General features: G+C 59.6%; 2 protein-coding genes across 2 annotated transcripts in view; both read left to right on the forward strand.

Moving 5' to 3' along the window:
* ADAMTS13 (ADAM metallopeptidase with thrombospondin type 1 motif 13) overlaps positions 1–9,146 on the forward strand; it is a 29,276-nt gene extending 20,130 nt beyond the window's left edge. The window contains 9 exon segments of the mRNA XM_077774646.1: positions 1,156–1,285; positions 1,402–1,581; positions 2,216–2,398; positions 4,798–5,002; positions 5,640–5,931; positions 6,466–6,612; positions 6,940–7,116; positions 8,139–8,314; positions 8,628–9,146. Of these exon segments, the coding sequence (XP_077630772.1) occupies positions 1,156–1,285; positions 1,402–1,581; positions 2,216–2,398; positions 4,798–5,002; positions 5,640–5,931; positions 6,466–6,612; positions 6,940–7,116; positions 8,139–8,314; positions 8,628–8,813 (1,676 nt within the window). The 3' untranslated portion in view covers positions 8,814–9,146.
* A 371-nt stretch (positions 9,147–9,517) lies between these two features.
* Positions 9,518–19,486, forward strand: CACFD1 (calcium channel flower domain containing 1). The gene is made up of 5 exons (XM_077774660.1): positions 9,518–9,700; positions 12,087–12,159; positions 13,316–13,441; positions 16,734–16,841; positions 17,277–19,486. Exons 1-5 carry the CDS (start codon positions 9,580–9,582, stop codon positions 17,365–17,367), a joined length of 519 nt encoding a protein of 172 aa, XP_077630786.1. The 5' UTR covers positions 9,518–9,579; the 3' UTR covers positions 17,368–19,486.
* Positions 19,487–19,538: the final 52 nt, after the last annotated feature.

The following is a 19,538-nucleotide window of genomic DNA, read 5'->3' on the forward strand; positions in this document are numbered from 1 at the left end:
CACTGGCACCCAACTATATTTCTGAAGGTCTGGAAAAGCAACGAGAGAAGGGCCCCAAACTTAGCTCTGAGCTTCCTGGCAGCTAAGCCAGAGGAACAAAATTCTAAGATACCCTGTGTTCTTTTTTTTTTTTTAATCTATTTCTAGGAGAGAGAGAGAGAGACAGCATGAGCAGGGGAGGGTCAGAGAGAGAGGGAGACACAGACTCTGAAATAGGCTCCAGGCTCTGAGCTGGCAGTCAGCACAGAGCCCGACGCGGGGCTTGAACCCACAGACTGTGAGATCATGACCTGAGCTGAAGTTGGACGCTTAACCGACTGAGCCACCCAGGTGCCCGCAGAGATTTCTTTTACCGATACTCCTACAGGGGCGATTCAAGGAAACAGCCCTAATAACATCATTAATCAGAAACAAGAGATTCTCATATAGCAATTCTGTACCTACCACATGCCAGGCACTTTGTGTCTCCACTTTAAAAATCTTCAGCAGGGTGCCTGGGTGGTGCAGTCAGCTCAGTGTCCTACTCTTGATTTCAGCTCAGGTCATGATCTCATGAGTTCGAGCCCCATATGGGGGGGAGGGCGGGCTCTGTGCTAGCAGCTCAGAGCCTGGAGCCTGCTTCAGATTCTGTCTCCCTCTCTCTCTCTGCCCCCCTCTCCGCTCGTGCTCTGTCTCTCTCTTTCCTTCAAAAAAATAAACATTAAAAAAAATTTTTATAGGGGCGCCTGGGTGGCTCAGTCGGTTGGGTGTCCGACTTCGGCTCAGGTCATAATCTCACAGTCCGTGGGTTCGAGCCCTGCGTCGGGCTCTGTGCTGGCAGCTCAGAGCCTGGAGCCCGTTTCAGATTCTGTGTCTCCTCTCTCTGACCCTCCCCTGCTCACACTTCTCTCTCTCTCCCTCAGAAACGGTTAAGACATTAACAAAATGTTTTTTAAATGTAAGAATTTTTATAAATACCCCTGCTTGTTAGGCAGATGAAAAGCCCGAGGCTCAGAGAGGTTAAGTCATGTGGACAAGTGACTTGACCAGCTGGTAAGTGGCAGAGTCAAGACTGGCACCACGTAGGCCTTGTCTGCTTGAGTCTCCAGAGGGCTGGGCACCGGAGTTCTTGTTGAATCCTCCTCTGGGGCCTCGGCCCCTGCTTCCTCCCTGCAGGCCTGAAGGAGCTGCATTTCGTGTGTGTGGACTCTGTCCTGGGGACCCCTGTCCGGGAAGAGCTGTGTGATCTGGGAAGCAAGCCTGGGAGCCGGCAGGAGGTCTGCCAGGCTGCCCCATGCCCGGCTTGGTGAGTGGGGGTGGAGACCATGCGGGGTGGAGGGTGTGGGGGCAGCAGCCGGGGTCCCCCAGGGAGGAAGGAGCCTTAGCCTTAGCCTCCTACGGAGCGCTGGCCTCTTACTGCAGGTGGGAGACCCGAGCCCTGGCGCCGTGCCCGGTGACGTGCGGAGGGGGGCGGCTGCCATTGGCTGTTCGCTGCGTGAGGCTGGACCGTGGCCGCCTAGTCCCCCTGCCTCACTCCAAATGCTGGCCGATGCCCAGGCCCCGCCCCGTCGAGGTCTGCAGTCCGGAGCCCTGCCCTGCCAGGTGGGCCACTTCTCAAGGAGACGTGGTGTCATCGCCTTCCAGTAAGCTCCTGAGCCTGGGTGTCCTCACCCGCAGGAGCGGGTCACACTGGGGTCCCGGAAGGCTGGGGGGTTTGGAGCACGTGGTATCACACGGGATCTGGGATGCCGTGAACATGGCTGACGGCTCATTTGTTATCACTTGTTCTTTACTGAGCACCTGCTGTGCCCAGGTGCTGCTCTGGGGGCAGGGGCCCAGCAGGGAGCAGGACAGAGAAGCATCCCTGCCTTCCTGGAGGGGACACCGGGGGCGGGGGCTGGGGGATGGGAGACAGTTTGACAGGTGGTGCTGGTGTGATGCGGCACACGCAGCGGGAAGGGAGATTGGCAGTGCTGGGATTCCTGCTGGAGACAGACATCTTTGCGGGCCCCCTTGGGTGCCCTGCCTCTCCCCCACTGTCCTTTGAACACATCGGTTTGCCCTTTGCTTTCCATTCTGTAAAATGGGCTCTTCTGCCTGTTTTCTGTCCACTGGGCCCAGCCTCTGGGTGGAGGTGTAAAGGTGACCCTCGGAGAAGGGACCTTGCCAGGCCCTTCCCGGTCTGGGGAAGTGGGGCCTGCTTCTCTGGGTCCCCTCTGACTCCCGTTTGCCCCAGGTGGCGGTACAAGCTGGCAGCCTGCAGCGTGAGCTGTGGAGGAGGGGTTGTGCGGAGGATCCCGTATTGCGCACGGGCCCACGGGGAGGACCAGGATGAGGAGATCTTGCCGGATACCCAGTGCCAGCGGCTGCCTCGCCCGGAGCAGCAGGAGACGTGCAATCCGGAGCCCTGCCCGCCCAGGTCAGCGGCCCCAAGGTGTCCAGCAAGCCGCCCGAGGTCCCGGAGTGTGTGGATGCCGGGCCGGTCGCGTGGGGCTCAAAGGGCGGCTCTGGCGCAGGAGACGGTGCTTGGGAGGCAGGCCGGCCGGCAGGCTGCACCAGGCGTCCGAGGCGGCGGTCCCACAAAACGCACGCGGCGTGCCCGTGGGGTGTGGGTGTGGGGAGGGTGGGGGGCTTCTCCGGGAGGGGGCAGCGTTGAAGCGGAGTCCGAGGCTGGTCCTGGCAGGGCACGGGCCGGAGTAGCCCCGGCCAGCGAGGTCCGGAGATGGGGTCGGAGGTGGGGTCGGAGCCTGACGGGGAAGGTACGACAGTGACCTTGTTTGTTCGCCCTGCTTGCACCTCTGCTTCTTTGTAGCTTTGCGTTTTTACTAGTGAACCGCTTTCCTGTGTCGCCCAGAACAGACGCCGTGTCCCACTGATCTAACAGATGCGCTCTATAGCCCTGTTTCCTTCCTGTCCGTCTCCTTGGCTTTAAAGAAATACGCCCGCCGTTACAGATAAGAATGATTTCACTTAACCCTTAGCTCACCTGCGATTTCTTTGGGGTCTGTTGCAAAGTCGGGAGCACACTTTATTTCTCCGAATCACCCCCTGGATTTCCCCCGGGCGGCATCTTTATCACGTTCTAGACCCTTGTGCGTGATGGGATCCATGGGGCTTTCTACCAGCTTCTAATCTTTGCGATCCCGCATCAGATTGTTTTAAGTACCGTAGCCTTAAGGTCCATTTACCCCCCACACCGGTGTCTCTTGGCTGGAGCTAAAATCCCTTGGCTGAGCAGCCCCGTCATTTGTGTGGGAACCTATCTGGGACTTCCATGGCCATTTCACACACCCGTGAGCACTGGCTGTTCCCCAGCTGTCGCTGGAGCCACATCCTCCTTGATATCCTAGAACAGGTGCTCCTCAGGGCTGCTGGGGCCCCTTCCTGCCGCCAGCACGGCTCTTCTCTGGATATCCTTTCGTCCAGGCTCTGCTCAAAGCACCGCAGCAGAGGGGCGGGAGTCCTCCCTGAGCACCACTTCGGAGTGGCACACCCAGCCCACCCCGTGACTCTCGGCTCTGCCTCATTCTTCTTTGTAGAATGTGCTGCTTCTTTACACAAGTGCTGCTCCCTAGCACTTTATTTTTCTGTTTCTCTGTCTGTTTCTCAACCAGGGGTGATTCCGCCTCCCAATGGGCATATGGTAATGTCTAGAGACATTTTATTTTCGTTCTATTTCTTTCTTTTTTTTTCTTTTTAAGCTTTTCTTTACTTATTTTGACAGAGAGAGAGAAAGAGAGAGAGAGAGAGAGAAAGAGAGCACAAGCAGGGGAGGGGCAGAGAGAGAGAGGGAGAGAGAGAATTCCAAGCAGGCCCTGTGCAGTCATCTTGGAGCCTGACAAGGGGCTCAAACGAACTCATGAGCCGTGAAAACTTGACTTGAGCAGAGACCAAGAGTCAGACGCTTAACCAGCTGAGCCCCCAGGAGCCCTGCCTTGGTTCTTTTTTTTTTTTTTTTTATTCTCAAGCTAGCTAACGTACCGTGTAGTCCAGAGTAAGTTCCCGTGATTCATTTCTTACATTCCACACCCAGTGCTCATCCCAACAAGTGGCCTCCTCAATGGCCATCACCCATTTTCCCCACATCCCCAGTCTCCCACCCCCATCAACCCTCAGTTTGTTCACTGTATTTAAGAGTCTCTTATGGTTTGCCTCCTTCTCTGTTTCTATCTTATTTTTGCTTCCCTGCCCCTAAGTTCATCTGTTAAGTTTCTCAAATTCCACAGATGAGTGGAGTCCTATGATATTTGTCTTTTTCTGTCTGACTTATTTCGCTTAGTGTAATACACTTCAGTTCCATTCATGTTGTTGCAAATGGCAAGATTTCATTCTTTGTCATCGACGAGTAATACTCCATTGTGTATATTAACCACATCTTCTTTATCTATTCATCTGTCGACAGATACTTGGGCTCTTTCCATACTTGGGCTATTGTTGATAGCGCTGCTGTAAACATTGGGGTGCACGTGCCCCTTCGAATCAGATGTCTAGACACATTTTCAGTGCCATGACTAGGGAAGGGGGTTGCTATTGGCATCTAGTGAGTAGATGGAGTCCGGGGTGCTGTTGAACTTCCTACGCTGCATCCGACAGAACCGTCGGCCCCAAATGTCAGTGGTGCCAAGGCGGTGCTGAGGGTAATTACAGATCAACACGGGCAGGACCGACCAATGTTGAGATTTGTTCTCCCTTATCTGGGGGCATCTTTCCACCATGGTCCCCGTTACTTGGATAACTGAGGATCCGTGAGCCCTTCACTGGGAAGGCCCCACCCTCCCCGGGCTCAGAGCCGCACCCTGGGGTCTTTTGTTCTTGTAGGTGGAAAATCGTGTCCCTTGGCCCGTGCTCAGCCAGCTGTGGCCTTGGCACTGCCACGCGCTCCGTGGTCTGCGTGCAGTTCAACCAAGGCCAGGACCTCGAGGTGGACGGGGCGGCCTGTGCGGCTTTGGTGCGACCACGGACCAGCATTCCCTGCGTCACTGCCGACTGCACCTACCGGTGGCATGTCAGCACCTGGACAGAGGTGAGCGGGGCAGCGGGCCCTGGGGCATGCATCGGCTGGGGTCCTCACACACGGGGACCCTGCGGGCTTTGATTCATTGTGATCCCCTGAAAGGAAGGGGGCGAGTGGGAGGGAGGAAGTAGTCGCGGCACCAAGAGAAAGAAGACATAGCAAGGCCTGGAGACCTGAGGGGCAGATCTGGACCGAGTCCTGGAGACACCAGGACACGAAGCGGAAAGTAACTCAGTTCTTCATTTTTGCCTTTCTCGTACCATCACCTCGCAAGGTAGTGGAAAGGCAACAGTAAATAGGCTCAGGTGTCCCGCTGGAGGAGCTAGCTCATGGTGGGGACGGGGAGCGGAGGCAAGGCAGACAGCCACCGCCAGCATTGGTAACAAGGACTCTGTGCATCGGCTCCCGGTGGAAACGAGAGCTCAGACGAGGGCAGTGCAGGCCGGGAGGGCAGGGTGGGTGCTGGTGCAGGGACCGAGCAAGGTAACCTCTCTGAGCCTCAGTCTCCTCACCTGTGGAATGGAGGCATGTGCTCGCTGTCTGGGCTGTGCAAAGATGAGATCAGATCATGCCTGGCCAGTGGTCACCACTGCCCTCGATGCCCTCTGGCAAGGTCAGCCTCAATCTCTCTCTTGTCTCCTGGCAGTGCTCTGTCTCCTGTGGGGATGGCACCCAGCGCCGGCATGATGCCTGCCTTGGACCCTGGGCCCAGGCGCCGGTGCCAGCCAGCTTCTGCCAGCACTTGCCCAAGCCAGCCACGGTGCGTGGCTGCTGGGCCGGGCCCTGTGCTGGGCAGGGGACCCCCAGCCCTGCGCCCCACGAGGAAGTCACTGCTGGTGCTTCTCCGGAGCAGCCCCAGCCCCAGGCCCACCTCCCCTCCCCAGCGCCCCCGCTTCAGGGGCTTCTACCTGGGCCCCAGGAAAGCACCGCTGAGTCCAGTTATGTTCTTGAACCTTCCTGTCTGGGCATCTATCTGGCTGGCTGCGGGAGGGGTGGGCAGAGGCATCTCCACCTGCGAGAGCTGGGACTGGCTCCTTGTGGGGACCTCCGGGGATTGTCCTGCAAAGCAGCACTTGGGTGCGGCGGGGCTGAAAGCATGGGCTTGGGAGGTGGGGCCCCAGGCTGGCCCTCTCCCTTCCGCTTTGCTTCTGCCCGCGGAGCACAAGCTCACTTTCGTTATCACGAACATGAAGTTTCCCAGAATCGGGCCCAGGTCTGTGGGACTCAAGGCCATGTGCTACTGTCCACACTGCCTCCCTCCCATGGGAGGAAGTGGCTCTGTGCCCTGGATGGTGACGACTGGATCCACGCAGCCCCGTCCCTGATCTAAGAATGCTTCCAGCTGGGCCTAAGAGGATGTCAGCCACCCCGCCTCCCAGGCTCCTACCCAGCATGGAAAGCCCCCCAGGGCCGCCTGCGGGGAACCCCCCGCCCTGAAGCTCTGTTCTCCTGTGCTCCCGCCTCCTTTCCAGGCGTCTGTGGCCGGCAGCTCCTTGAGCCAACGGGAACCATTGACATGCGAGGCGCAGGGCAGGCTGACTGTGCAGTGGCCATCGGGCGGCCCCTGGGTGAGGTGGTGACCCTTCAAGTCCTCGAGAGTTCCCTCAACTGCAGTGCTGGTATGTCTAGGGCCGTGTGCACCTCTGGTCTTGGCGTGGGTCCTACGGGCACTGGTGAGCAGGACTCCAGCCTGCCTGGTTCCCGGTAGGACGTGCCACATGCATCTCCCCCGCCCCCACCAATAATCATCATGGCCACCTCGAGAGTGCCGTGGGATTGTCCCCCTTCTACAGATGAGGAAACGGAGGCTGTGTCCAGTGACTTAGAGCCACAGAGCCACAAGTGGGAGGGTTGGGACCCGATCTCAGCTCAGTCTATGCCAGGGCTGCTGTGCTGCCCACCCGGAGCAGGGGTTGCTGGACCCTCACCGCACTGCCACTTCCTAGGGGACATGTTGCTGCTTTGGGGCAGGCTCACATGGAGGAAGATGTGCGGGAAACTGGCGGGCATGACTTTCAGCCCCAAAACCAACACACTTGTGGTGAGGCAGCGCCGTGTGTGGCTGGAAGGTGGCATTTCGCTGCGGTACTGGAGCCAGCCTGCCCTGGGGACCTCCCACAGAGGTATGGCAGAGCCTCCCCCTGCACCCCTGTGGGGTGGCTGGGCGGTCTCTGCTGCCGATGGGGCTGCTGACTGACATGGAGGGGGGCACCACCAGCTTCCCGCGCCAGGACGAGGTCCTGAGATGTGTGCTGCATCCCTTCCTCGCTGGGCCCCTGCGGCGACAATGGGTGGGTGTGGGTCGCCACCTTGGCCCCCTGCCCCGGCACTCATGTCCTTCAAGACCCTTAAAGGTCCTCTGTGAGAGCTTTCCCCCAGCCCTGTTCCCATGCAGCGTACTCTGCGCGGCCCCCACAGAGCTGGTGTGTGCACGCGTGCTTGCACGTGTGAGTGCACGCGCGCACACACACACGTAAAGGATAGCATCCCATGGCCCCATTAGTGTCTTCCAGTAGCCCTCCTGGAGGCCTCAGGGGACTTGCACTCTCCCAATAGCCCAAGCTGGCTGAAGGTGGCTTCCCTAGCCAGCTCCAGAGGCTTCTGGCCCCCCAGGCTTCACCTCTACAGAGATTTCCCCCGCCTCCTGCCCCTCAGTGAGTAGCTTGCTGGTGCCTGAGCACAGGCATTGAGTGCTCAAGGGCTGACTGCCCCTTCTCAGGCTCCATTCTTCCTGGCCTCCTGCACATGGGCTCTTGCCTCACCAGGGGCCCAGGCACGCAGGGTCCCATGGGCTCCTAATGGCAATGGCTTTTGTGACAGGTTCAGTGTTAAGCTTTTTGCACGTGTGCCTTTGAATCCTCCTACAAACTGTTCTGGCAGCATGTGCTATTGTTACTTTCACTTTGCAGAGGAAGGAGCTGAAGCTCAGTGCACTTAAAGCCTTCACTTAGGGTCACACAGCATACAGTGGTAGAGGTGGTGTTCGGTGAGGGTTCCTCTGGTGGAGACCTGGGCGTGACCACAACGCCATATTGCCCCCCCCCTTCACTGCTCCCCGGCTGTGAGCTGCCCTGGCCTTTGGCGTTAGTGGACTTTCCAGGGGCTGCTGTCCACACCCAGCCCATCCACCTGCTCCCCTCTGCAGAGTGTGACACGCAGCTCTTTGGACCCTGGGGTGAAATCGTGAGCCCCTCGATGAGTCCAGATGGGAGGAACCTGGGGGGCTGCCGCATCTTCATCAATGTGGCTCCACGGGCCCGGATTGCTATCCATGCCCTGGCCACCAGCATGGGCACAGGAACTGATGCCAGCTACATCTTGGTAAGGCTACCATGATGGTGACAGGAATGGGCTGACTTTTGCTATGAGTCTAGACAGCTGTCCCTGGGGATGGCTTCTGGAATCAGACAGACCTGGGCTCTGAACCCATCTCTCACACTCTGTGTGTCCTTGGGAAGTAGTACAACTTCTCTGAACCTGTTTCCTGGGTAGAATAGTAGTGTCTTCCTGACAGGCTTGTTGTGTGAGGATTAAGTGTGTGACCCTGAGTGTATGATCCCTTGTATATTAAAGGCACCATAAATGCTAGCTACCATTTTTGGCCGGCCCTCTGGGGCTGCCTCTTTCCCCTCAGATCCGGGACATCCACAGCCTGAAGAGGATGACATTCCGTGGGCAGCAGGCACTCTACTGGGAGTCCGAGGGAAGCCAGGCTGAGATGGAGTTTAGCCAGGGCTTCATGGAGGCGGGCGCGAGCCTGAGGGGCCTGTACTGGACCCTCCGATCTAGAGTGCAGGAGCCTGGCTGGGCCGTACCCTAGCTTCCTCTCCAAGCACAAACCTCCAGTGACCTGTGCGCACAGTGGGATGCCTCTTCCAGGTCCTGGAAGGGAAAGGAAGGAACTTGACATTTATGAGCACCTGTTAGGCGCCTGGCGAGCCCCAGAGGGTTGATTCTGGTCTCTAAGTGCTTTCCAATTTGAATTCCGTCCAATCACAAGTATCTCCTTTAGGGCCTCCTCCAACATGCAAAAGGCTAGGCAGTGGGAGGCAGGTTCTGAACTTTCTCGAAAGGCAGTCTCCAGTCCCCCCGTACCAATAAACGGAATGTGCAGGCTGAGTAGCGTTTTTCTTCACACACCTGTCCAGTCTGGCTTGGAAACCCACCGCACGGCATTGCCGGGATTCCCTGGCAGCGGTAGGGCTCTAGGCCCAGTCCTGAGCTGAGCAAGCCCCACGCCACCCCGGGTGGTCTTCCTCTTCTCCGCCCAGGGACGAGGGACGAGGGAGGGAGCGAGGGGTCAAGAAGGGGCCCCCACGGGGGCGCGCCTGTTAATTCTCTGCCGGGCCCCGCCCCTGTGCTAGTCCACGTGGGAGGATGTGACCTTTGGGGGAGGGCCGGGGCCGCCAGGCCCCGCCCCCCATGCTAATCGGCGCGAGACCCTCGGCGCACCACTCCACCGTCCTGCGAGCCCCGCCCCCTATGCTAATGAGCGGCCGCCTCTCCCACAAGGCAGCGCGCCGGGCCGACGCGGCCGGCTCCGGAGCCCTTTGTGAGGGCGGCGGGCTGCGCTAGACAGCGGCACCATGAGTGGCTCGGGCGGGACGTCGACAGCGTCCGTCAGCTCCGCGCCGCCCGCGCAGGAGGAGGGCATGACGTGGTGGTACCGCTGGCTGTGTCGCCTGTCGGGAGTGCTGGGGGCCGTCTGTGAGTACCCGGCCCGGGGGAGGGGTCGGCCCCGCCGCCCACCGCGCATGCGTGTCCGGCCCCGCCCCTCCGGCGCGCCCCCGCGGGGAGGGGTGGTGGGGCGGGGGTCTGCGGGGCGCGNGGCAGCCCTCTTGCAGGAGTGAAATGAAGCTCATGTGGCAGGTCTTCCAAAGGCAAATCCGCGTCTGGTCCTCGACTTTGGGAATCGCTGGAGTGGGTTTGGACAGTGCCCGCCTGGCATAGAGGGCTGGGGCTCGGCAGACCCTGATCAAGACTGCTGGAGGGAACAGCGCTCAGGGTCCCCTTCCTGTCCCACAGCCGTTCCAGGTGGCTGGATGCTGGGAGGAAGGTCAGGGGCGCAGGGTTAGAGGTGTACTGTTCAGACAGGGCACGCCCTTATCCAGAGGTGACGATGGGACAGGCCCTTCCACAGACCCCCAAAAAGGCCCCTGAATCCCTGCCACTGCCATCAGAGCAAAGCATGCTTTTTGACTTTGTAGGAGAGACGGGTGGCTCGAGGTCAGGCCTCAGATGGGATCCTCTCAAGTGTGGTTAGCTGTTTTCCTTGCAGACCAGAGTGGGGGTCCTGTAGGGAGTGACGGGCTCAGCGGTGGAGAAAGGAAAGGTTCTGTCTGTGGCTTCTGGGCCCCTACCCTCCCTCTGTCTTGGATTCAGCAGCCCTGCTGACTCCCTGGTTAACCCTGGTCTCCCGTCCTCCTCAAAGTGGGGTAACTGGGCCGCCCCAGGAGTTCACGGTGTTGGGGCTACTACAGAAGAAATGTCAGGAGAAACTTGTTTCCTCGCCCTGAAATGTGGGTTTCACCTGGATACTGGGAGGGAGATGAGGTGATTGTTTGCAGATGCCAAATAGGATATCGCAGGGCGAGGTGCAAGGCACACGAGAGTTTTAGGGATGAGGGGCGCCTAGCTGGCTTAGTCAGCAGAGCGTGCGACTCTTGATCTCAGAGTTGTGAGTTCAAGCCCCACTTTGGGTGTAGAGATTACGTAAAAATAAAATCTTTAAAAAAGTTTTAGGGATGAAACAGGAATTTAAATAAGGGCTGTGTTTCCGGCTGGTCACTTTAGCAAGAACATCGGGAGCTCCAAGGGGTGAGCCACCCTCCAGGCTGATGGTGAAAGGACTCCTGGCTGGAGCCTTCTTTCTGGGTTGAAACCTGGTCCTCCCCTAAGGTGGGCTATTGGAGCCCACCACCTCCAGAGCTGGAGGAGAAATACTGACCCGGCAGGGGCGGCGGGCAGGCTGCTGGGGGAGACGAGGCACAGCTGAGAGCCAGGCAGGAGCAGTATTGTCGGCTGGCACGCACTCACATCTGTGGTCTGTGGCTCCAGGGAACCTTGCTGCCTGGAGGCTTATGTGACGTGTCCAGGCTGAGTGCCGCCAGTAGATAGAAAGTAGCTCTGTCGCTCTAGGAGACCTTGAGGCCAAGCCAGGGCAGTCCCCCTGCGGTCTGGGCTCACTTCATCTGGCTGTGTCCTGTGCCACCCCCTGCGGCCTGCATAGGGTTACCTGGGAAAACAGCGGAATTCCAGGCCCAGTCGGGATCAGGTGCCTTCGAGCTGCTGCAAGTTTAATGAACCTGTTGCCAAGTTGCCTGAGGGCCCAGCTTCCCGCCCCACCCCAGCTGTGGCCCTGGGCAGGGGCTCGCTGCCAGCTGGGAGCCAGTGCCTGGGCAATGGCTGGGGGAAGCCCGGCTGCCGGCTGTAGGGAGAAGCGGAGGGGAGGGTGGCGCACCTTGCACTTGGGGGCAGCCGGGAGCTGGGCGAGCCTCCACAGTCACGGAGAAGCCACTTCCAGGGCCTGGTATTTCAGAGGTGGCCGGGCCGGGCTGTGGCATTTGCCTGTGTGCAGGGGACAAAACAGGTCTAAAAAAGTGACAAGAACCCCCCAGGCCTCCTCGGCTGCTGTGCACATCGCAGCTGGGATCGTGACCCAGGTCTTCCCGGTGCGCATTTCTGTTCCAAGAGGGGCCGCCCTTGTCCCAGCCGAAACCCAAGCCACGTTCTTGGCGTCAGAGGCCTTGCGTGGGCGGCCCTGTGAGTGGTGGCGCCTGCCTGGGCCCGAGCCCTTGAGAACCTCCTCTCTTTTCATGCCCGATACCTTGCGGTGGGTCTCAGTACAGCTGGGGTGCGGAGGCCGGCCCTCCGAGCCCTGGACTGGAGAGAGGGCGAGGGGTCCTCGCAGCCAGCTGCACCCTTGCCGCGCCACCTCACCTCTCCCAGTCTGGTCTTCACCCACGACGTGGGGCACTGACAGTGGCCTCGCGTGTGTCAGACGGCAGAGTGCTGTGGGGGGAGGCGAGTGCTGGGCGGCAGAAGGGGTCTGTCCCTGTCTCCCTGCTAATTCCTGCCCTTGTCTGCTTTCAAGCCTGTGCCATCTCGGGCCTCTTCAACTGCGTCACCATCCACCCCCTGAACATCGCGGCTGGCGTGTGGATGATGTGAGTAGCCCCGTGACTTCTGGTCGCCACGCAGGTCGTCACCTCCCTTACACCCTGCCGTGTTCGCTCGTCCTGATTCTCAGCAGGGCCGGGCCAGGGGGACGCTCACCCAGGCCTTTATTAGGTTTAGGGCTGCGGTCACAAATGTCTCCTGCGTGTCCGCTGAGTGAGACCCTGCAGGCGCTATGTCCACTGCCACGGGCCTGGCCTGTGGGAGCTTGGGGGCCATCAGGGCTGCTCGAAGACCAAGTTGGAGGCTTAGCGTCTGGTGGGATCAGAGGCAGGGGCTGGGCTCAGGGGCCCCAGGCCAGAGGTGGGCAAGCCACAGACAGGGCAGGTTAGAGCTGGTGCGGGACCAGGGGGCGGAAGGCCCCAGATGAGCTCCCTGCGTGCCTGCTGTTGGGGGAAGGGCTGATCCTGTTGGAAGTGGGGGCGGGAAGGGGGGACTGATCCTGTTGGAAGGGTGGGGGTCCAGGGGACTTGAGTTGTGCAGAGTCCCTGCTCTGGGCTCCTGGGGCACCTCAGCCTGGGTTTCTGTCACAAGTGGGTAATGAGGGTACTCTCTTCTGAGGCTTGGGGTGGACGCAGGCTTTCTTTGAGGGCCCGGTGTCTGTGACTGTGACCCAGCCGCAGAGAACAAAGACTGGAGCAGACCCCCTCAGCCTGTCCCCGTGGCTTAGCTGTCCCCAGCGGGAAGGAGGGGCAGGGTACTACACAGAGGGGCCTGCTCAGCTCCCCCCTCCCTGTGGGGCGCCCCAGAGCTCAGCCCTCAGTGACTGTTGTGGACCCACTGACCCCCTCCTGGCCGTCCTGTCCTGACAGTGGAGCCGCTGCTGGGGACACAGCTTGCCCAGCGCTGACAGCGATGTTGGTGACGGTGGCGGTTCAGCTGGTGGCCGAGTGGCCGCCGGCTCTCTGCAAAGCGCCCAGTGAGGAGGAACTCCTCCTGCATGCTTCCAGCTGCAGGGCAGGGGGGCTGCCTTCTTCCTTCTGAGACAGAAGGGGTGAAGGGAACAGCCTGGTCTTCGGGTGGGGGACGGGTTGAGCAGAGGCGCCGAGAGAGAGATGGCGGGGGAGGGGCAGCAGCACTCCGGTGGGCGTTGGGGTCCCCCACCCCCAGCTGGTCAGCCCACTGCCCTCTCTCCCTGCCCTCCAGCATGAACGCCTTCATCCTGCTGCTCTGTGAGGCGCCCTTCTGCTGCCAGTTCGTCGACTTTGCCAACACGGTGGCGGAGAAGGTGGACCGGCTGCGCTCCTGGCAGAAGGCTGTCTTCTACTGCGGGTGAGGGGCCCGGGCAGGGCTGGATGGCGCGGGGCATAACCCTCCCCCCCCCACCCACTCCGGTTCCCAAAGCTCAGGGACCTGAAGGGCAGGAGATGGCTAGTGGCCGGAGCGAGGGGGAGTCTCGGGGAGGCGGAGGCCACGACAGCTTTGTGCACAGCCCTCCGGCGATGGGTTCAGTGCGTGACCCAGGGACGCTGCGCCTGAGGGAGTGAGCCCACAGCCGGATGACGAGTGCCCTGCAGCCCCGCGGGTGATGGAGAAAAGTGAGCAGTGCCCGGACCTTTGGCCCATCATTCGGGAGTTGTTAAAGCGACTCTGGTGGGGCGCAGATGTACTTCCGTGCAGCCTTTCTAGAGCGGTCCATCCGAATGGCCTGACATGCAGGCAGGTTGCAGAACAGAAAATATTAACTGGCCAGAGTGCTCCCCTTTGATTTTCCTAGTTCTGACAACAGATTCAGTATGTAGCACTGTCCGGCTGAGTCATGAGGTTGAATGAATTTCAGGGTGTGTCTAATACACAGAAGCTTCTAGAACAGTGCTGGTGCATAGGAGGCCCTTCGTAGCTTCTCACAGCGACGGCAGTGGTTGCTATGATTTAGGTGATCTTTAGAAATAAATGCGGTGATCTTGGGGTCCCTGGGGGGCTCAGTCAGTTAAGATTCCTGCTATTGATTTCGGCTCAGGTCATGATCTCATGGTTTTGTGAGTTTGAGCCCGACATCAGGCTCTGTGTTGACAGCACGGAGCCTGCTTGGGATTCTCCCTCTCTCCCTCTCTCTCTCTCTCTCTCTCTCTNAATACAGAGATCTTTATTCCGGGGTTTTTTTCCCCTTGTGGAGGCCAGTGGTTTTGACAGCACGAGATGCACATTCTGTTCTAGAACCACTTCCCACTGGGTCTAAACCACAGAGGAACACACCCTCACAGGGTAGCACCTGTCGTCATGTCCCTTGCCTTGATCTGTGCTTTTTAAATGTATTTTAAAAATACTGCTAGTAATATACACTTATTAAAAAATATTTGGAAAATGTTAAAGCTTTACTGGTTGAAACATTTTGGTACATATCTGTCCATAAAAAAACCTTTTTTAAACATTTTCTTAAAGTTTATTTATTTATTTTGAGAGAGAGAATTAGAGGCAGAGAGGGAGAGAAAGAATCCCAAGCAGGCTCGGTGCTGTCAGCACAGAGCCCAGCGCGGGCCTGGATCTCACAAACTGTGAGGTATGACCCGAGCTGGAATCAAGAGTCGGATGCTTAATCAAATGAATCACCCAGGCGCCCAATAGTTTTCTTTAAGTTTATTTATTTATTTTGAGAGAAAGAGAGAGAGAACGAACAGGGGAGGGGCAGAGAGAGGGAGAGAGAGAATCCCAAGCAGGTTCCACACTGTCTCCACAGAGCCCGACGCAGGGCTTGATGCACGAACCGTGAGATCGACCTTAACCGAAATCAAGAGTCAGACGCTCAACTGACTGAGCCCCCCAGGCGCCCCCGCAGGTTTCTTAAACTTGTTTCTTACACAGGTATGACCATTATCAGTAAATGTGTGTCCTGCTGTTTTTCCCTCACTGTCGTGACATAAACATTTTGGGGCGCCTGGGGGGCTCAGTAGGTTAAGTGTCCGACTTCGGCTCAGGTCATGATCTCATGGTTCGTGGGTTCGAGTCCCGCGTCAGGCTCTGTGCTGACAGCTAGCTTGGAGCCTGGAGCCTGTTTCGGATTCTGTGTCTCCCTCTCTCTCTGACCTTCCCCTGCTCACACTGTCTCTCTCTTTCAGAAATAAATTTAAAACAAAATTTAAAACAAAAAAACCATTTTCAGGGTCACCACAGAGACTGTGTAAGATGACTTTTACTGACGGGAATATTTATTCCACTGCGTGTGTCCTGCTTTCTTCATTTGTAAACAGTGGTACAAATTAAACAAAGCCGTAGTAAATAGCAAAAAGCGCACAACTTTTCCTGTGGTGCTTTCCTTAGGGTATATTTATTTCGCCTTGGGCTGGAATTGTTAGGTCATAGATTCGTCGTCGATGAAACTTCAGTGTGTGATTGAACTGCTTTCCAAAGAGGCGATGAGCGTGTCCGCCTCGCTCCACCCTGTCAGTGCTGCATGTGTCTCGTGTCTGACAAGAGGTGACATATTTTTCCAGATGTTTCCTAATTGTGCATTTTCTCCGTCGAAAACATTCTAGTTTATGTTTTACTTATTGGCATCTTAATGTTTTACTTAGCAAGTTATAGGTTTCCTAGAGAGTAGATTTCTTTTTTTAATATATATATTTTNAAGCCACCCAGGCACCCCGAGAGGAGATTTCTTAATCCTTTGTTGTATTTCCTGCAGACTTTTCCAGCCGGTTTGCCTTTAATTTTGTTTTGCCAGAAGGTTTTCCCCATGGTCTTTTTTTCCCCCTTGTAATTTCCATTATTCTCTTACCACTTAGAGGTTTTGTAACCACGGTAAAGCCTCCTGGTCACACGTCCCGCCTGAGTAGAGAGGCAGGTGGACGTCAGCTGGCCCCTCTGGCGCCCAGTGTTCACCTCTGAGTGCGGGGTGTGCGTGGCCAGGGGACGCCGCGGGCCAGACGGCCCCGCCCAGGGCAGCGCCAGGACAGAGTGCTGGTCCCCCAGCTGCGGTGTCTTCCCGGCCTCGTCGACCCTGGTCACTGCCGCTGGTCTGGAAATCCCGGCCAGAATCTAGCGTCAGCCCCATGGACTCTCAAGCCCAGACACCCTGCCACCAGGTGGCGCCCAGTCGTGGCTGGGACCCAATGCTGCGGCTCTGGGGACGCGAGCGCGCAGGGAGGAAACCCCTTGCCTTACGCTTTTTGTGCTTCAGGATCTCTCTTGTTGAGGTAGGGCTGGTTTCACTGCACCACGAAGTGCCAACGTTTATTTGGTGCTGATGCTGTTCCAGACACTACGTTGTGTAGTTCCCACGGGAGGAGTTCGGGGACCTGCCCCGTCGCAGGCGCTGGGGGTGAACCGCCGCCGGGAGATTTCCCCGTCGGCCTGATCCACGATCCCTGTGCTGTTTTAGCGTGGGTAGCACAGACCCTTCACAGGTCTGAGGAGGGCTTGGGTCCTCTCCTCAGAGTACAGAGAACTTCGCAGACAAGCGTGCGGGGGTCTAAGGCCTGGCTGTGACCTTGTGTCTGCACTGATTTCTGGGGACCCTTCCTGTACCTGGTTCTCTGGGAAGGGGCCGGGAGTAGTCCGGGGAGCCAGGAAGTCCCGTGGCAGCCGCAGGGCAGGGGCGCCGCCTTGACCTGCCCTTCTCTCCTAGGATGGCCATCGTCCCCATCGTCATCAGCCTGACCCTGACCACGCTGCTGGGTAACGCCATCGCCTTCGCCACCGGGGTGCTGTACGGACTCTCGGCTCTGGGCAAAAAGTGCGTTTGCCACTCCCAGCCCCTGGGAGGGATGCTTACTTCCCGCCTCCTGAAGGCTCTCCATGCGGAAGGTCCGAGAGGGACCCCTGCTGGCCATTTGTGGGAACAGGCACAGCGGCTGTCCCCAGGGTGTTGGCCTCTGAAGGGAATGAGGGCAAGCGGGTTTGTGGACTTCCTGGTGGCCTGGCTGTGGGGACGGCAGGTCTGCGTCCAGCGCCCACGCCTGGCATCCCAGCCAGTTGCCGCCGTGCCTCAGAGCCCGGGCAGCCTGTGCTGCTCTTAGAGGTGACACGCCTGCCATCCTAGCAGTGGGGTCTCTGGGGGCACCAGATGCCCAGTAGGGTGTCCCTAGGTTGTGCCTCAGTCACGAGCCAGGTGTCTGCTGGTGGGTGGGAGGGTTGGGTGCCAGGTGCTGCTGACTCCCTCCCTCCCCAGGGGCGATGCCATCTCCTACGCCAGGATCCAGCAGCAGAAGCAGCAGGCGGATGAGGAGAAGCTCACCGACACCCTGGAGGGAGAGCTGTGAGGCAGGTCGGGTGACCCGCTCCCTCCTGCTCACCCCTCGGACTCTGTGTGAGCACGTCCCGCAGGGATGAGGCCTGGAGCATTGACCCTGGAAGACAGCCTGGAAGAGGAGCCCTTGCCTGGCTCCCGTCAGCCCCTCTACACCTGTCCCTACACCTGGACTCCTCTTCTGCCTTCCCTCTCTCCAGATTTGTCTCCCCTGCCCCGGGCCTTAGCAGCACGGAGATGGGCGGTGGCAGCCGGCAGCCCGGGCCTCGGGGTGACCCAGGCCGCAGGATTGGGGCAGAGCAGGGCCTGCCTGCACCCCCCCCCCCCCCCCCCCCCCCCCNCCCCCCCCCCCCAGCCAGCCAGGCTCCTTTGGACACGGGCCGCCGAGTGGGCGTCCAGATCAGCACCGCTCGCAGGGCCGCAGGGCCAGGAGGAGCTTCCTTGGGAGACGCTGGTCCCGTCGTGAGCTGGGAGGCACGGCGCCCTGGGCCCGGGCATGGGTGGGTGAGCCTCCTCTCGCTCTCCATCAGCACAGCTGCTGCCCGAGGCCACCTCCCGCCGCGCAGGCCCCTCCTGCCACTCTGCTGTCCGTGGGGGCCCACAGCGCTCCCAGGATGCTCCTTGGGCCCGGGCAGCAGCCGGACGGCTGCCTAGGGAGCGCCCCTCCCCCGGTTCCCGGGAACCTTGGACTGGGCCACTCCGGGAGACTTCTCGTGGGTTCTCCTCGACGACCCCCAAGGCCCTGGTGCTAAGGAAGCGGGGAGGGCAGGCTCTCCCCTGCCCCACGGGGCGGGCTGTCCACGTGTCCGTGTGCTCCTGCCGTGTTGGCTGTGGCCTGAGCCCAGTCGGTGGGGCCAAACTCGACCCGCCTCCCATACCCCTGCCGGCCTGACCTCTACTCTGTCTCCGGAGAGCTTCAGGTATCTGGGGAGCTGGGCAGAGGCCAGAGCCACCTCCACCCCCGTGAGCTGTCCGCACCAGGTACCAGGCCCGTCGGAGGTGGGGGGCTGAGGAAGTGGCTCTGCCGGGGATGTGCACTGTCACCCCAGCCTCCCTCCCTCCACCGTTCCTTGCACCCCCTGTGCACTTCTGCCTCAGCCCGCTGCCTGCCCCGCCAGCCCCATCGGCACCCAGCTGCTAAGGCTGAGCCCGGGCAGTGACGGGTACACACGGGCTGGTGTGGGAAGGGCTCCGTCCGGGGCCCAGCTTCCACTCATCCTTCTCCTACAGCCCCAAGCTACGCCTGCTCCGAGCCCCGAGCTTCGGCCAAGCCCCACTTTGTTGAAACCAGCCCTACAGCTGTGTCCGGATCTTTGCTTCCCAGAGGGGGCTCTCCTCCCTGGGGCTTCTTAGTGTCCCCTGCGGAGCGGCACTCACTGGCCCAGGCCCAGGGATCCTGGTCTGGGCCCTGCCCCCCCCCCCCTCCCCGCAGCCTTCCAGCGAGCCGGCCAGGCCGAGCCCTAGGGCAGCACGGGCCCTGCAGCATGGCCAGCGGGCAGGACACGTGCCTTCAGGGGTCCTCTGGGACCACCGTTCTCAAGCCAGCACTGGGTTCCAAGGGCTATGGGCTTCAGGCCTCTCCAGGCGGGTGGGGGGTGTGGATGTGTGTGTCTGCTGTGTGTGCTGTGATCAAGACCTGTCTACCTCCCAAGAGGAGGAAGGGCCCTGCCCGCCCCTCTTGGCTCATTCTTATCTGGGAAATGGGACCCAGGGGTCCCTTCTGCCCAGCCCTCCTGCCCCTGCTGCAGGGGCCTCGCTGGCAGGGGACTCTCTGCTGCAGGAGAGGGGCTGGCTGTGTGTCCAGGAAGGTTGCACCTCCATTCTGTCAGCAGGTCCCGTGGGTGGTGGGTGGTGGGAGGGCCCTCCGACCTCTTAGTCACAGGCAAGAATGGACATGTCACGTGCCCGAGGTTCCCAGTGAGTGCAGCCTACTGGTCCCTAGCCGGGGATCCTGTCCCCCCCCGCCCGTGTGGGCTGCTGCCTCGCAAGGGACATGTGTCCGGGTGGCAGAAGGGGCTGGGCTGCCAGGGCCCACTCTCACCTCGGTGGGTCTGGACTCTCTTCTTGGGGTCCTCGTTCACCGTCCGTGTTTAACTTGTGGTTTGAGCAATAAAGCCTGGCGGTAGTTTGAATGCTCGCTCGCGCTCTGCCTGCCCCCTTCTCCCTGGTGCCGCGAGTAAGGGG

The sequence above is a fragment of the Crocuta crocuta genome, unplaced genomic scaffold (genome assembly GCF_008692635.1).
Source record: "Crocuta crocuta isolate KB4526 unplaced genomic scaffold, BGI_CrCroc_1.0 scaffold458, whole genome shotgun sequence".
NCBI lineage: Eukaryota > Metazoa > Chordata > Mammalia > Carnivora > Hyaenidae > Crocuta > Crocuta crocuta.

Coding starts and splice junctions, on each gene's coding strand:
- CACFD1 (XM_077774660.1), top strand. CDS start 9,580: ATGAGTGGCTCGGGCGGGACGTCGACAGCGTCCGTCAGCTCCGCGCCG. Junction 12,160..13,315: donor GCGGCTGGCGTGTGGATGAT/GTGAGTAGCCCC, acceptor CCTGCCCTCCAG/CATGAACGCCTTCATCCTGC. Junction 16,842..17,276: donor CTCTCGGCTCTGGGCAAAAA/GTGCGTTTGCCA, acceptor CTCCCTCCCCAG/GGGCGATGCCATCTCCTACG.